Below are 16,118 nucleotides of genomic sequence, written 5' to 3' on the forward strand. Positions count from 1 at the left end.
GTAAAGAGAGATAGGCGAGACTTCAATAAAGGGCACAGAGAGAGGCGAGACTTCAATAACGAGCGGAGAGAGAGGCGAGACTTCAATAAAAAGCAGAGAGAGGCGAGTCTTCAATAAAGAGCAGAGAGGCGAGACTTCAAGAAAGAGCGGGGAGCGAGAGGCAAGACTTCAATAAATAGCGTAAAGAGAGAGAGAGACGAGACTTCAATAAAGAGAACAGAGAGAGACGAGACTTCAATAAAGAGCAGAGAGAGCGGCGAGACTTCAATAAAGAGCGGAGAGAGAGAGAGGCGAGTCTTCAATAAAGAGCAGAGAGAGAGGCGAGACTTCAATAAAGAGCGGAGAGAGAGGCGAGACTTCAATAAAGAGCGGAGAGAGAGGCGAGACTTCAATAAAGAGCGGAGAGAGAGGCGAGACTTCAATAAAGAGCAGAGAAAGAGGCGAGACTTCAATAGAGAGCGGAGAGAGAGAGGCGAGACTTCAATAAAGACAACCGAGAGAGGCCAGACTTCAATAAAGAGCAGAGAGAGAGAGGCGAGACTTCAATAAAGAGTGGAGAGAGGCGAGACTTCAATAAAGAGCGGAGAGAGAGGCGAGACTTCAATAAAGAGCGGAGAGAGAGAGGCCAGAGTTCAATAAAGAGCGGAGAGAGAGGCGAGTCTTCAATAAAGAGCGTAAAGAGAGATAGGCGAGACTTCAATAAAGGGCACAGAGAGAGGCGAGACTTCAATAACGAGCGGAGAGAGAGGCGAGACTTCAATAAAAAGCAGAGAGAGGCGAGTCTTCAATAAAGAGCAGAGAGGCGAGACTTCAATAAAGGGCACAGAGAGAGGCGAGACTTCAAGAAAGAGCGGGGAGCGAGAGGCGAGACTTCAATAAATAGCGTAAAGAGAGAGAGAGACGAGACTTCAATAAAGAGAACAGAGAGAGACGAGACTTCAATAAAGAGCAGAGAGAGCGGGGAGACTTCAATAAAGAGCGGAGAGAGAGAGGCGAGTCTTCAATAAAGAGCGGAGAGAGAGAGGCGAGTCTTCAATAAAGAGCGGAGAGAGAGAGGCGAGTCTTCAATAAAGAGCGGAGAGAGAGAGGCGAGTCTTCAATAAAGAGAACAGAGAGAGGCGAGACTTCAATAAAGAGCGGAGAGAGGCGAGACTTCAATAAAGAGCGGCGAGAGAGGCGAGACTTCAATAAAGAGCGGAGAGAGAGGCGAGACTTCAATAAAGAGCGGAGAGAGAGGCGAGTCTTCAATAAAGAGCGTAGAGAGAAAGAGGCGAGACTTCAATAAAGAGCAGAGAGAGAGGGGAGAGACTTCAATAAAGAGCGGAGTGAGAGAGGCCAGACTTCAATAAAGAGCAGAGAAAGAGGCGCGACTTCAATAAAGAGCGGAGAGAGAGGCAAGACTTCAATAAAGAGCGGAGAGAGAGGCGAGACTTCAATAAAGAGCTTAAAGAGAGAGAGGCGAGACTTCAATAAAGAGCGGAGAGAGAGGCGAGTCTTCAATAAAGAGCACAGAGAGGCGAGACTTCAATAAAGAGCAGAGAGGGGCTTCCGGTGGCGACTATGAAGGAATAAGTCACACATTTGGTGGCTCCCGCTCAGGTCGGACTTTTGGACCTTTTCCCTCGATTTTATACAGTCCTTTATTTGAAAAATGAATGACTAAGGCAATTGTGAACTAAATTCCCACATCGGCGCATGGAGAATGCTCGCAAAGGCAGAAACAGAAGGACAGAGAAGGCTGAAGCAGCACCGAGAGGAAGCATGGCAGAGGATCGGAACTCTGGCTTGTCGACCCAGTGGTTAACGGAGCAGTTGATGCAAGTTATCCAGGAGGGCTTCGCCAAGCAGAAGCGGGACTGCTTGGACCCGATTAAAGAGGCAATTTCGTGGCTGGAACTTAGATTGGATGCCCAAGATCGGGCGATCCAGAAAGTAGAGAAGGTGCTGGCTTACCAGGAGGAACATCAAACAGCGGTGGAGTTGGCGTTGGGATGCTAAGAGACCAGCAGAAAAGGCTCCTGGAGAAGGTGGTGGACCAAGAGAACAGGTCCCGTCGGCAGAGCTTGAGGATCATTGGGCTCCTGGAGGGATTCGAAGGAGCTGACGCTGGGGCATACATAGCGGCCATGTTCGAGAAGCTGCTGGGGGATGGGGCATTCCCCCGACACTTGGAGGTGGACAAGGCTCACAGAGCGCTCACGAGGAAGCAGTGAATGGGGGACCAGATCAGGTCGACCCTTTTCAAGAAAAAGGTGAAGTTTGGGCTGTTGAATCCAGCCCGCCTCTGGGTCACACATGAGGAGCCACATTTCTATTTTGAGTCGCCTGAGGAAGTGCTGGACTTCGCAAAAAGGAAAGGACTGCTGTCGGACTGAGAACGTTGAATTTTGCTGTCACGTTTATGTTTTCCAAAACAAGTTTCTTGTCACTTGCTTTTTCAGATGTTATTTGTCATGCGTGCTGTATGGATCTGGGGCCAGCTGCAGAGCTGAGTGAGGTAAAGTTTGCATTTGCACTGTTGGGGGATGGAGGTGTGTTTCTTCAGATGCTGGATCTTTTTTTTGTGTTCAACTTGGTTTAAAAAAAAATCTGTCGGACAATTGTGTTGGGATTGTTTTTCATTTGAATATGTATGAGCGGGGGTGGGGGGGGGGGGGGCAATAGGTGGAAGATTGTCTGGCGCCAGGGGCGAGCTAGCTTATAGAAGCATAGTGGGAGGGGGGGTGAACAGATGTTAGGCTTATCAAAGGGGTTGATTTATTTTGTGCTGTTACTGGGGGGGGGGGGGGGGGGGGGGGGGGGGGGGGGGGATGTTCTGCTGACGAGGGAGGGACTTTTGTTGAGGGACAGTGAGGAGGTCAGGGGTGGAGGCTGCCTGGGGGCGGGCCGATGGAGGTGTGGGGCGCAGGCTGGCGCCTGGCCCAAGAGAGGGGATGGCTGATCGGCAAAGGGGGGGGAAAAAGAGAGCGATGAGCCCCCCAACTAGACTGATCACCTGGAACGTAAGAGAGCTCAATGGGCCGGTCAAGAGGGCACACGTGTTCCAAGATTCCTGTTTGTGTTCCAGTGTCTCCCAATCTTTATTCCGCAGACCTTTTTTAAACGGGTTAACAAAGTTATCACGGGCTTTGTATGGGCGGGCAAGACCCCGCGAGTAAAAAAGGGGATGATTGAGCGGAGCCGGGGAGAGGGCGGGCTGGCGCCGCCAAACTTCAGTAACTACTATTGGGCGGCGAATATAGCCATGATCAGGAAATGGGTGGTGGGGGGAGGATCGGCATGTGAGTGTATGGAGACGACTTCATGTAAGGGGGCGTTGATAACTGCGCCTCTGCCGTTCCCGCCGGCACGGTACTCCACCAGCCCCGTGGTGGTGGCAGACCTGAGAGTCTGGGGGCAATGGAGGAGACATGTGAGAGCATCGGTCTGGTCTCCAATCTGCAACAACCCCAGTTTGCCCCGGGAAGGATGGACGGGGGGGTTTCGGAGATGGCAGAAGGCAGGAATTAAGAGGATGGGGGATATGTTTATAGAGGGGAGCTTTCCTAGCTTGAGGGAGCTGGAGGAGAATTTGGATTGGCGAGGGAAAACAAATTCAGGTACCTGCAGGTGAGGGACTTCCAACGTAGACAGGTCTCAACCTTCCCGCTCCTACCACCAAGGGGGATACAGGATTGGGTAGTTTCCAGGATGTTGGTGGGAGAAGGGAAGGTCTCCGATATCTATAAGGTGCTCATGGGGTCAGAGGACACGCAGACTGAGGAGCTGAAGGGCAAGTGGGAGGAGGAGTTAGGAGGAGAGATAGAGGATGGTCTCTTGTCAGAGGCATTGAGTAGTCAACGTGTCCACAACATGCGCCAGGCTCAGCCTGATACAGTTCAAGGTTGTTCACCGGGCTCACATGACTGGCCCGGATGAGCAGGTTATTTGGTGTAGAAGATGTCATAATATACACCAATACATCATCATTGGGGGGGATAAGGTGGAGAAGTAGGCTGCAAGTGTTGGGCACACTGGATAAGTGGGGCTTGTTCAAGGATCAGCTACTGCGTGTTCTTGATAAGTATGTACCGGTCAGACAGGGAGGAAGGTGTCGAGCGAGGGAACCGTGGTTTACCAAGGAAGTGGAATCTCTTGTTAAGAGGAAGAAGAAGGCCTATGTGAAGATGAAGTGTGAAGTTTCGGTTGGGGCGATGGATAGTTACAAGGTAGCGAGGAAGGATCTAAAGAGAGAGCTAAGACGAGCAAGGAGGGGACATGAGAAGTATTTGGCAGGAAGGATCAAGGAAAACCCAAAAGCTTTCTATAGGTATGTCAGGAATAAGCGAATGACTAGGGAAAGAGTAGGACCAGTCAAGGACAGGGATGGGAAATTGTGTGTGGAGTCTGAAGAGATAGGCGAGATACTAAATGAATATTTTTCGTCAGTATTCACTCAGGAAAAAGATAATGTTGTGGAGGAGAATGCTGAGCCCCAGGCTAATAGAATAGATGGCATTGAGGTACGTAGGGAAGAGGTGTTGGCAATTCTGGACAGGCTGAAAATAGATAAGTCCCCGGGACCTGATGGGATTTATCCTAGGATTCTCTGGGAGGCCAGGGAAGAGATTGCTGGACCTTTGGCTTTGATTTTTATGTCATCTTTGGCTACAGGAATAGTGCCAGAGGACTGGAGGACAGCAAATGTGGTCCCTTTGTTCAAAAAGGGGAGCAGAGACAACGCCGGCAACTATAGACCGGTGAGCCTCACGTCTGTAGTGGGTAAAGTCTTGGAGGGGATTATAAGGGACAAGATTTATAATCATCTAGATAGGAATAATATGATCAGGGATAGTCAGCATGGCTTTGTGAAGGGTAGGTCATGCCTCACAAACCTTATTGAGTTCTTTGAGAAGGTGACTGAACAGGTAGACGAGGGTAGAGCAGTTGATGTGGTGTATATGGATTTCAGCAAAGCGTTTGATAAGGTTCCCCACGGTAGGCTATTGCAAAAAATACGGAGGCTGGGGATTGAGGGTGATTTAGAGATGTGGATCAGAAATTGGCTAGCTGAAAGAAGACAGAGGGTGGTGGTTGATGGGAAATGTTCAGAATGGAGTACAGTCACAAGTGGAGTACCACAAGGATCTGTTCTGGGGCCGTTGCTGTTTGTCATTTTTATCAATGACCTAGAGGAAGGCGCAGAAGGGTGGGTGAGTAAATTTGCAGACGATACTAAAGTCGGTGGTGTTGTCGATAGTGTGGAAGGATGTAGCAGGTTACAGAGGGATATAGATAAGCTGCAGAGCTGGGCTGAGAGGTGGCAAATGGAGTTTAATGTAGAGAAGTGTGAGGTGATTCACTTTGGAAGGAATAACAGGAATGCGGAATATTTGGCTAATGGTAAAGTTCTTGAAAGTGTGGATGAGCAGAGGGATCTAGGTGTCCATGTACATAGATCCCTGAAAGTTGCCACCCAGGTTGATAGGGTTGTGAAGAAGGCCTATGGAGTGTTGGCCTTTATTGGTAGAGGGATTGAGTTCCGGAGTCGGGAGGTCATGTTGCAGCTGTACAGAACTCTGGTCCGGCCGCATTTGGAGTATTGCGTACAGTTCTGGTCACCGCATTATAGGAAGGACGTGGAGGCTTTGGAGCGGGTGCAGAGGAGATTTACCAGGATGTTGCCTGGTATGGAGGGAAAATCTTATGAGGAAAGGCTGACGGACTTGAGGTTGTTTTCGTTGGAGAGAAGAAGGTTAAGAGGAGACTTAATAGAGGCATACAAAATGATCAGGGGGTTGGATAGGGTGGACAGTGAGAGCCTTCTCCCGCGGATGGATATGGCTGGCACGAGGGGACATAACTTTAAACTGAGGGGTAATAGATATAGGACAGAGGTCAGAGGTAGGTTCTTTACGCAAAGAGTAGTGAGGCCGTGGAATGCCCTACCTGCTACAGTAGTGAACTCGCCAACATTGAGGGCATTTAAAAGTTTATTGGATAAACATATGGATGATAATGGCATAGTGTAGGTTAGATGGTTTTTGTTTTGGTGCAACATCGTGGGCCGAAGGGCCTGTACTGCGCTGTATTGTTCTATGTTCTATGTTCTATATCACGGTGCAGATACACACACACTGATGGACACACAGCGGGACCAATCAACACACACAACACCACAGCCAATCACCAGTTAGAGCACACGCACTATAAAGACAGGGGGCATCAGAGTTCCCACTCATTCGAGATGCAGCCTCCTAGTAGGACATAGCTTACAGCACAGATCTTCACCATGTGCTGAGTGCATAGACTGGTTAGGACAAGGCATAGGTCTTTAGTTTAATCTAACATTATGTTAACCCACAGTGAAAGTATGTTCAACAGTTTCTAACTTAATAAAATAGTGTTGTACTATTTTAAGTGTTGGTGGCCTGTATGTGTTCCACGGATCCAGAGCACCCAATACATCATGATACCAGGAGTTGAGGGGTATTAGAACTTCTTAGACCTACCTGCAAGTGATCCGCCTTCCACCATCATACCGTCATCCTGCAAAATGGACAGCGTCTTCCCGCTGCCGCTCCGCATCACCGGTAACCTAGGGGCCAACTGGAAGATATTCAAACAACCCTTCCAGCTCTACCTTGAAGCCACAGACCGGGAGGATGCCTCGGACACCAGGAAGATCGCTCTCTTCCTATCCACGGCCGGGGAACATGCCATCCACATTTTCAATTCTCTCACCTTTGCAGATGATGAAGATAAAACAAGTTTCAAGACTGTCCTCCTCAAGTTTGACACTCACTGCAGCATAGAGGTGAATGAAAGGTTCGAGCGCTATGTATTCCAACAGCGTTTGCAGGGTAAGGATGAACTTTTCCAGTCCTTTCTCACCCACCTCCGCATTCTTGCGCAGTCCTGTAATTACGGGCCCACCTCCGACTCCATGATACGCGACCAGATCGTTTTCGGTGTTCAGTCGGACCCCCTACGTCAGCAGCTCCTCGCGGTAAAGCAGCTTACCCAAGCGATTGCCATTGAGACCTGCGTGCTACATGAACACGCCACTAGTCGATATTCCCACATCCAAGCGGCTGAAACGGCGCGGCAAGGTCCCCACGAGGCGGAACGGGTCCAAGCAATCGAGCAGCTCCAGGGCATCAGCTTGGATGAGGGCGGCCATTTCGCGCGCTTTTCGCGGACTCCCGCGCTTGTGCGCACCAAACGAGGGGACGGCGACGTCGACGAATGTAATGCGCAGGCACGGACCATGTACGACCGCACCACGCATGCGCGGTGACGCAGCGAATGTACTGACGCTATGACGTGCGGCAACTGTGGCTCCGCCCATTTAAAGCGGCAATGCCCTGCCAAATCCTGACAATGCCGGAGATGTGGCAGACTTGGCCATAATGCTGCCTTATGCAGAGCAGCTCAGCCTGCCAACTCAGAGCGCTTCAGCCAGCCTCGCAGGAATGTCCGGGCCATTCAACCCACGGTCACAGAGTCCGATGCGGTGTCAACATTGACACAGATGACCCAAAAGCGCCTTTTCGAGTCGGTATCATTACAAAAAGCAGGGTGTCGCCGAAGCAAAGAATCCAGCCTCTGTGGGTATACAGCATCGATCCGGACGATGAGTGGTGTGCCACCCTTATGGTCAACCGGTCCCAAATACTATTCCGCCTGGACACTGGTGCCTCCGTCAATCTCAGTGCGCGGTCTGACCTCCAAAGCCTTCATGTCAAACCAGCCATCCTGCCATCAGCCTGCCAGCTATTAGATTATAATGGCAATGCCATTGCTGCCAGCGGCTCATGCCAATTTGAAGTGACGCACAGGTCACGCAAAGCCATCCTTCCCTTTGAAATTGTGGGCTCCTCGAAAGCCTCCCTGCTTGGCATGCAAGCTGTTGAACATAGTTCAGAGAGTTCACTCTCTCTCTCTCCTGCTGACACGTCTGCCTTTCAGGACACCGACTTCAGAGCGCGACTCAACGCCATTATCAAACAGCACCACGATGTCTTCGAGGGCATGGGCACGCTCCCGTACACCTACAAGATCTTATTAAAACAGAACGCCACGCCTGTGGTGCACGCACTTCGCAGGGTCCCAGCACCCCTTAAGGACCGCCTCAAGCAGCAGCTGCAGGACCTCCAGAACCAAGGAGGGATTTCCAAAGTCACGGAACCGACCGACTGGGTCAGTTCCATGGTATGTGTAAAAAAGCCTTCCGGCGAATTGAGAATTTGCATTGATCCCAAGGATCTAAATCGCAATATCATGAGGGAGCATTATCCAATTCCCAAGCGCGAAGAGCTCACATGAGAGATGGCTCGCGCCAAGCTCTTCACCAAACTCGACGCTGCAAAAGGATTCTGGCAAATCCAGCAGGAAACTTTGCACGTTCAATACCCCCTTTGGCAGATATTGTTACAACAGGATGCCGTTTGGGATCATATCTGCTTCTGAAGTGTTCCATAGGATTATGGAACAAATGATGGAAGGCATTGAACGTGTTTGCGTCTTTGTCGACGACATAATCATTTGTCCACCACCCCGCAGGAGCATGTTAGTCGCCTCCAGCGCGTATTCAAACGTATACATGAGCATGTCCTCCGCCTCTACAGGGCCAAATGCTCTTTTGGTCAGACGGAACTCAAGTTCCTCGGGGATCACATCTCCCAATTGGGCGTGCAGCCGGATGCGGACAAGGTAGCTGCTACCACAGCTATGAAAACACCAGAGGACAAGAAGGCAGTCCTCCGGTTTCTGGGCATGGTAAATTATTTAGGGAAATTTATCCCTAACCTCGCATACCACGGCTCTCAGGAACCTGGTCAGGAAGACGACAGACTTCCAGTGGCTCCCTGCCCACGAGCGCGAATGGAGAGAACTCAAAACTAAACTCACCACGGCCCCGGTCTTAGCCTTCTTTGATCCAGCAAAGGAGACCAAAATTTTGACCGATGCCAGCCAATCCGGCATTGGGGCAGTGCTCCTTCAACGTGATGAGGCCTCATCATGGGCCCCCGTTGTATATGCGCCGTGACTCCCACGGAACAGCGCTACGCGCAGATAGAAAAGGAGTGCCTGGGCCTTCTGATCGGTGTGGTTAAGTTTCACGATTATGTCTACGGACTTCCTCAATTCACCGTCGAGACCGACCATCGCCCGCTGGTCAATATAATACAGAAAGACTTGAACGACATGACGCCTCGCCTCCAGCGTATTCTTCTCAAGCTCCAGTGATATGACTTCCAGTTGGTATACACCCCAGGCAAAGACCTCATCATTGCTGACGCTCTCTCCAGGGCAGTCAACACTCCGTGTGACCCAGCGGGATTTGTCTGCCAGGTTGACGCCTATGTGGCATTTGCGGCCTCCAATCTACCTGCCTCGGATGAACGCCTCATCCAAATTCGCCGCGAGACAGCAGCTGACCCTTTGCTACAGCGTGTCATGCGCCACTTAACAGACGGGTGGCTCAAGGGCCAATGCCCTCAATTCTATAATGTCAGAGATGATCTGGCGGTAGTAGACGGGGTTCTTCTAAAACTGGACCGCATTGTCATCCCGCATAGCATGCGACAGCTTGTCCAGGAACAACTACACGAGAGCCACTTTGGCGTGGAAAAGTGCCGCCGACGGGCCCGAGAGGCAGTGTACTGGCCCGGCATTAATGAGGACATAGCCAACACAGTGCTCAACTGTCCCACTTGTCAGCGCTTCCAGCCGGCCCAACCACGTGAGACCCTGCAGCCCCACGAGTTGGTCACGTCACCATGGACCAAGGTGGGCATCGACCTGTTTCACGCACTGGGTAGAGACTAATTTTCGAATTACCCGGAGATGGTACGGTTGCACGACATCACCTCGTCTGCAGTCATTCGTGCCTGTAAAGAAACATTTGCTCGACACGGCATCCCGCTCACGGTTATGTCGGACAATGGCCCCTGCTTCGCCAGCCAGGAATGGTCCAACTTTGCCAGGCGGTACAATTTTGCCCATGTGCCCTGTACCCCCAATCCAACGGCAAAGCGGAGAAGGGAGTACATATAGTCAAACGGCTCCTCTGCAAGGCTGCCGATGCTGGGTCCGATTTCTACCTCGCCTTGCTGGCCTATCGCTACGCCCCACTGTCCATTGGCCTGTCGCCAGCCCAGCTGCTCATGGGTTGCACCCCGAGGACGACGATGCCGTCCATTCATGTCCCAGACCTAGACCACGTTCCGGTCCTTTGCCGGATGCAGCGGTCTCGTGCGCAGCACAAGGCGGCTCATGACTCCCGTGCAGCTGATCTCCCTGCTCTGGCTCCAGATGACAACGTCCGCATCCATCTTCCGGATGGTGGCTGGTCTGCAACCGCTGTTGTCCTTCGACAGGTGGCCCCCTGCTCGTTCCTGGTTCATCTCCCGGATGGCTCCATTCTGCGCCGCAATCGACGCCCTTCGTCTCGTTCCACGCTCACTACGTGATCCTCCACTGTCGCCTCGCCCTCCTGCAGACCCCGCCACGGACTATGCAGAAATCCTTGTCACTCTGCATCCCCCTGACTCTGACGCAGTCCAGCCCGCTCCTGAACCGGCGGCTCTCGACCCACCCTTGAGGCGGTCAACCAGAATTCGTCGCCCACCTCTGAGACTTAATTCATGAACTTTGCAGACTTATAGACTTTCTGAATTGTTTCGTTGCTTTGTTTGATCGTTTCCCTGGTTTGTATATAGTGTTGATCTCGTTATTCTTGTTGCATACTGCTTCTCTGCACCAGGCACCTTCCCATGTAAATAGCTTAGTTCTCATGTACGTAGTCCTGTAAATATGTCTTTGCACACCACACATAGTAAGGAGCATTCTCACCATACATTATTTATTGCCACACACATACATTCTTTTATAAAAGGGGGGGGATGTCATAATATACACCAGTATATCATGGTGCAGATACACACACACTGATGGACACACAGCGGGACCAATCAACACACACAACACCGCAGCCAATCACCAGTTAGAGCACACGCACTAGAAAGGCAGGGGGCATCAGAGTTCCCACTCATTCGAGATGCAGCCTCCTAGTAGGACAGAGCTTACAGCTTGCAGCACAGATCTTCACCATGTGCTGAGTGCATAGACTGGTTAGGACAAGGCATAGGTCTTTAGTTCAATCTAATATCATGTTAACCCACAGTGAAAGTATGTTCAACAATTTCTGACTTCTCCCTTGCCTCATTAAATGTCCTGACCAGCAGGTCTCCCAAAAACCTTTTTGAGAATTCTACCGGGAAGCCTTCCAGGGACCTGCATCACCCCCATACCCTCCATCACCTCCACCAGTCCAATGGGTGCTCCTTCCCCCTACCGTTGTGACCCCCCCCATTTTCCCAGTCCGACCCGATCCCCAACACCACCCCCCCCACCCCCACCCCCAACTCGTGGTGTTCCTTTGTTCCCTGAGCACCAATCACTCCTTGCCGATGCAGCCGGGGGGATGCTTCGCTGCTCGTGTCTCACCGTAAGAGGTCTGACAACACCAGGTTTAAAGTCCAACAGGTTTGCTTCAAATCAAGTCCATTCAGAGCGGGAACCCACCATAGATTGCCATTTTGAGGAAGTTACGGGCCTAAGCATCAGTGAGGGAACATTTAGACGGTAGTGATCATTATATCACGAGGATGATGTTAGAAAAGTGCAATAGGCAATCTAGAGTAAGAATAATTAATTTGGCAGAGAGCAGATTTTAATGGGGCAAGAACAGAGTTGGGCCAGATAGACTGGAACAAAAGGCTAGTGGGGAAAAACTGTAGCTGAACAATAGGCTTCCTTCAAAAAAGGAATGGTTCAGGCACAGTCAAGATAGATAGTTTTTTGAAGAATTAAGGGATTAAGGGTTATGGTGTTCGGGCCGGAAAGTGGGGCTGAGTCCACAAAAGATCAGTCGTGATCTCATTGAATGGTGGAGCAGGCTCGAGGGGCCAGGTGGCCTACTCCTGCTCCTAGTTCTTATATTCCTTCAGGACGGCTCGGTGGAGCAGTGGTTAGCACTGCTGCCTCACGGTGCTGAGGATCTGGGCTCGATCCCGACTCTGGGTCACTGTCTGTGTGGAGTTTGCACATACTCCACGTGTCTGCGTGGGTCTCAACCCCACAACCCAAAGATGTGCAGGGTAGGTGGATTGGCCACGCTAAATTGTCCCTAAAAATGAATTGGGTACTCTAAAATAAAGGGAATCTCAAGTTTTCTGCAGGCACATAAATAGTAAAAAGGTGGTAAATGAATAAACGCTAAAAGGGAGGGTGATTGAGATATTAACAAAGAACAAAGAAGAAATGTACAGCACAGGAACAGGCCCTTCGGCCCTCCAAGCCCGTGCCGACCATGCTGCCCGGCTAAACTACAATCTTCTACACTTCCTGGGTCCGTATCCCTCTATTCCCATCCTATTCATGTATTTGTCAAGATGCCCCTTAAATGTCACTATCGTCCCTGCTTCCACCACCTCCTCCGGTAGCGAGTTCCAGACACCCACTACCCTCTGTGTAAAAAAACTTGCCTCGTACATCTACTCTAAACCTTGCCCCTCTCACCTTAAACCTATGCCCCCTAGTAATTGACCCCTCTACCCTGGGAAAAAGCCTCTGACTATCCACTCTGTCTATGGCCCTCATAATTTTGTAGACCTCTATCCAGTCGCCCCTCAACCTCCTTCGTTCCGGTGAGAACAAACCGAGTTTATTCAACCGTTCCTCATAGCTAATGCCCTCCATACCAGGCAACATCCTGGTAAATCTCTTCTGCACCCTCTCTAAAGCCTCCACATCCTTCTGGTAGTGTGGCGACCAGAATTGAACACTATACTCCAAGTGTGGCCTAACTAAGGTGCTATACAGCTGCAACATGACTTGCCAATTCTTATACTCAATGCCCCGGCCAATGAAGGCAAGCATGCCGTATGCCTTCTTGACTACCTTCTCCACCTGTGTTGCCCCTTTCAATGACCTGTGCTCCTAGATCTCTTTGACTTTCAATACTCTTGAGGGTTCTACCATTCACTGTATATTCCCTACCTGCATTAGACCTTCCAAAATGCATTACCTCACATTTGTCCGGATTAAACTCCATCTGCCATCTCTCCGCCCAAGTCTCCAAACAATCTAAATCCTGCTGTATCCTCTGACAGTCCTCATCGCCATCGCTAAATGGATATTTTGCAGTTATCTTTGCCAAGGAGGTAGATGCTACCCTGGCCATGGTGATAGTCAAGCAAACTCTCTCCCCAAAAGGGTTTGAAACTGATAAGGAGGAATAGACTGTCACTACTTAAAATTGACAAGGCACCAGGGCCAGATGAGATTCATTCAAAGATATTTCAGGAAATGAGAATGGAAATTGCATGGCACTGGCCATAATCTTTCAGTCTTCTCTCGACTCAGAGCCAGAGGACAGGATAATTGCAAATATTATGCCCTTGCTCAAAGAGGTTGTAAGGATAACCCCAACAATCACAGACCAGTTGGTTTAACCTCAGCAGTGGGCAAGCTCCTAGGAACAATTATTTGGGGTAGAATTAATAGTAATATGGAAAAACATAGGTTGATGAAATCCACACTGGCTTTTCCTTAAAGGGAAATTGTGTTTAACTAAATTGGGAGTGTTTTGAAGAAAGGGTAATGCTATTGATGTGATACAGTGCCACACAACAGACTAGTGAGCAAAGTCATAGCTCGTGGAATAAAGGGACAGTAGTAACCTGGATACAAAATTAGCTGAATAATGGGAAACAGAGAGTAATGGTCAATGGATGTTTTTCGGGATGTAGAAAGCTTTGTTGTGGAGTTCCCCAGGAGTCGGTATTGGGATCCTTGCTTTTTTTGATATACATTAACGATCTGGATCTTGGTGTGCAGGGGACAGTTTTAAAGTTTGCAGATTATACAAAACTTGGAAGTGCTGTAAACTGACAAAAGACATTCATAGAATTTACAGTGCAGAAGGAGGCCATTCGGCCCATCGAGTCTGCACCGGCTCTTGGAAAGAGCATCCTACCCAAGGTCAATTGCTTCACAGCTCCAGGGTCCCAGGTTCGATTCCGGCTTGGGTCGCTGTCTGTGCGGAGTCTGCACATCCTCCCAGTGTGTGCGTGGGTTTCCTCCGGGTGCTCCGGTTTCCTCCCACAGTCCAAAGATGTGCAGGTTAGGTGGATTGGCCATGATAAATTGCCCTTAGTGTCCAAAATTGCCCTTCGTGTTGGGTGGGGTTACTGGGTTATGGGGATAGGGTGGAGGCGTTGACCTTGGGAAGGGTGCTCTTTCCAAGAGCCGGCACAGACTCGATGGGCCGAATGGCCTCCTTCTGCACTGTAAATTCTATGAATGTGCAAACTCCACACTGACAGTGACCCAGGGCCGGGATTCGAACCTGGGTCCGTGGCGCCGCAGACAGCAGTGCCAACCGCTGCACCACCTTAGAGGCCACAGATTTAAAGTGATTTGCAAAAGAAGCAAATGTAATGAGAGAGAAAAACTATTCCCACAAGTGGTTCAATACACTGGATGTGTATTCTTGGCCGGTTCAATCGAGGCATTCTGGAGGGCATTGGATAATTATTTGAATATGAACAATATGCAAGGGCAGGGGGAAAACACAGGAGAACGGCACTAAGTCCTAATGCTCATTTGAGAGGTGGAAAGACATGATGGGCCTAATGGTCTCCTTCTGCACTGTAACAATTCTGCGGTGTATGTAATTGATCCACTCATTGTATCAGCAATCAGATCCCTGGCTGAGGTAGCGAGAGAACGGGAGGGAGAACGGCAGGATAGAGCAAAGACACCGACCTGTTGGGAGATGTTTGTAGTAGTAGATGACGGGGTGAAGGAAGTTCGAAAGCCATGCGTGCTTGGGCTCTCCCACGGAACGGCCCAGGTGGAAAACATCAGATTCCGGGCTGGAAAAGTTGCACCCATATTCCAGGTTGATAACAAATAGTCCATCGGTCACATTTCTCCCCGTGTTCTCCTGAAGCTGAGTGAGTGCTCCAATGGGATACTCCTCCAAGTACTCAAACTCGGTGCCATTTCTGCAAACAGACATCAGGAATTAACGTTGGCAGCCACAGGACACAGGAAATGTTTCCCCATTTGGGATACAAGACTTTATTCCTCACTACTGCTCCGTGGGGCTGTGGGAGACGTGCAAAAGGCTGCGGTAACACTTGCCCCAGCTTCGCACGGCACCAAAATCATTGGTATAATGGCCCCATAGGCTATAACATCCAACGCAATGAGAATATAAACAGTCAATAAACGTGCTCATTTTAAAACTGAACCCAAACTGAACGATGGCGCAGTAGTTAGCACTGCTGCCTCACGGCGCTGAGGGCCCCGGGTTCGATCCCGGCCCCGGGTCGCTGTCCGTGTGGTGGGAGGGAGGAGGGGGAGGGAGGAAGGGAGGGGAAAACTTCTTAAAGTGGAGGTTCACTCACTTCCGTAGCAGTACAATGTCAGTCAGGACACTGAACATCTGATAAAAACCAGAAGCCTCATTGACACGCTTTACTATCATGTTGGTCAAATGGGTGATGGGCAGGATCGTGGCCGGCCAGGAAACGTCATGGTTCCGATGCTCCAACAGGCGATGGACCGCACGGGCTGGTGAGAAACAACCGGTTATAACAGCCGCATAGCAAAACCCACACGATCAAATGTGATATCTGGGGGTCAGACATGGCTGGTCTCCTATCCTCCGCCCTCTGGAAACCGAAGCTCATCCAAACCAGCTGCCTGAATCCTAATTCGCACCAAGTCCTGTTCCCCGACTTACACCTCTCTGCCCCCCTCCTTTACGATGCTCCTGATAATCTACTTTGGGTCATCTGTCCTAATATTTCCTCACATGGTTCAGTGTTAAACCTTGCTTGATAATACTCCTGTAAAGCACTGTGGGTCATTTAATACATTAAAAGTGGTATAAAAATGAATTAAAACCAAAAGCTCTTCCGGTTGCACATCAGAAAGGGTGTATTGGCTGCCAGAGTAAATCTAAGCGTAGACATCTCCCCCGGGGCAGGCAGCCACTCAAGCCAGGGGGTCCGTCATTCATTCCTGGCATAGACATTGAAACATAGAAAATAGGAGCA

At 50.2% G+C, this 16,118-nt stretch overlaps 1 protein-coding gene across 1 annotated transcript in view; it reads right to left on the minus strand.

Annotated features, from left to right (window-relative positions):
* The window catches only part of foxred2 (FAD-dependent oxidoreductase domain containing 2), a 59,296-nt gene that overhangs the window by 15,952 nt on the left and 27,226 nt on the right, over positions 1–16,118 (minus strand). The window contains 2 exon segments of the mRNA XM_072492059.1: positions 14,818–15,059; positions 15,465–15,630. Of these exon segments, the coding sequence (XP_072348160.1) occupies positions 14,818–15,059; positions 15,465–15,630 (408 nt within the window).

This window comes from Scyliorhinus torazame, chromosome 29, assembly GCF_047496885.1.
Source record: "Scyliorhinus torazame isolate Kashiwa2021f chromosome 29, sScyTor2.1, whole genome shotgun sequence".
Lineage (NCBI taxonomy): Eukaryota > Metazoa > Chordata > Chondrichthyes > Carcharhiniformes > Scyliorhinidae > Scyliorhinus > Scyliorhinus torazame.